Below are 1,519 nucleotides of genomic sequence, written 5' to 3' on the forward strand. Positions count from 1 at the left end.
GTGGGATGGGGCTGGTTTTCTGCAGCCACCCTGAGCAAGGGCTCGATGCAGCTGGGTTGGAGGCCGGATTCCCCAGCTAGCAAGGGTGGCAGTGCTGCTGAGTATGCAGCAGGGAGGTGTTTCCCTTCGCCTTTGCTCTGCAAACCACAGGGAGCCTGGGTGAGCCCCACCACCGCCCGCTCTCTCAAGAAACCTCTCACAACCCCGAGGCACGAAAGCTCCTGCGCACGCGAGAGCCACCGCTGCCTAAAAAGCCACCCTGTGTGCCCCCCCTCCTGCTCCCTAGTTGTGGGGAAGCTGCTGCCTGAGATTCAATTCCAACTGCTGGATTGAATCCAGGGATTCAGGGCATTCAGCCCCACCACTTTTCCACACTGGCAATGGCTCACCCTCCAGTTATCCCAATTTATAGCTGTGGGAAAAGCGAGTTGGTGCAAGGATGCTCCATCTGGACCCACCGTCCCTGCTGGGGGAGTGGGGAGAAGTACAGAGCCCCCAGGAAAAGGAGTGAGCTTCTCATGCCTCCATCTGGAGGAGGACGTTGGAGCCTACTATGTGCTCCCAGTAATGCTTGGGCCATTCTGTGCCACAGTGAAGTGGTTCTTCCAGTCCCTGGATATCCTGCAGGCAAGGAAGTGAGTGGGGCAAATCCTGACACCCCTGAAACAGTTGTACCTGTGGATGGAGGCTGCAATACAGCTCAGGAACACCCCTCACAAGCTCTCCACCACTGGCTAAAACCCACCTTCCCAGAGGAAAGGTGAGAGGCTGTGGTCCACCAGGACAGTGGGCATGGCCTCACAGCTGGCAGCAGGGTTCTTCCTCATATCCCCAAAGGACATGTGGTGGAGGACCCTCACCACCACCCCCTGCACCACCTCCTTGCCCAGAGACCATAGGGTCATCTGCACTTCCCATCGTGGGTCCTGCAGGGCAGCTGACATGGGGAGGCTGACAAAAAGGCTGGAGGAGGGGGAGGGGCAACTGGGGTGCTTTCCTCTCCATCTCACCTTCGTCTTTTTCATGTCCTCACAGAAGGAGCTGCTTCCCTGCTTCTTTTCCCACTATCCCCGCTCATGCTCATACCAGGACCCATAGGCCACTGTGGGAAGTGGTCAAGAGCTCAGCTGAAAAGCAGGGTGGTGGGGGATGCCCTCCCCACCAGCGTTTCAGGGTGGTCAACCTGGGGTTCAGCCCCAGGTCTCCAGGAACTCACTCAGCGTGTCAGGGTCAGGGAGCATCGTGGGCACCTGGAAGAAGTAGGAGGAGGAGACAACGACATCCTTGGGGTTGCAGGCCATGTAGATGACAGCCGAGGGAAAGTGGATGGGTGCAGAGCGGTGCTCCTCCCTGGCACTCAGACACAGAGAGCTGGGCAGCACCCGTGGCATCACCTTGCAGTCCTTGTCCTGGTAGAAGGAGCTGGACTGCGAGATGGGTCTTCACCACCTAAGGGGAAGCAGCTCGATACTTATGGGACAGGGGGCTTAGCGCTGGAGCCCCCGCACCCTCACCCCCA

General features: G+C 58.8%; 1 protein-coding gene across 1 annotated transcript; it reads right to left on the bottom strand.

Annotated features, from left to right (window-relative positions):
- Positions 1 to 552: 552 nt before the first annotated feature.
- LOC104413887 (sulfotransferase 1C1-like) lies at positions 553 to 1,409 on the bottom strand (the record flags this gene model as incomplete). The annotated part of the gene is made up of 3 exons (XM_010025003.1): positions 553 to 612; positions 742 to 937; positions 1,217 to 1,409. Coding segments are annotated over 3 exons (449 nt in total), but the record flags the coding sequence as incomplete, so codon positions are not given.
- Positions 1,410 to 1,519: the final 110 nt, after the last annotated feature.

Source organism: Nestor notabilis, unplaced genomic scaffold (genome assembly GCF_000696875.1).
Source record: "Nestor notabilis isolate BGI_N333 unplaced genomic scaffold, ASM69687v1 scaffold21032, whole genome shotgun sequence".
NCBI classification, from domain to species: domain Eukaryota; kingdom Metazoa; phylum Chordata; class Aves; order Psittaciformes; family Psittacidae; genus Nestor; species Nestor notabilis.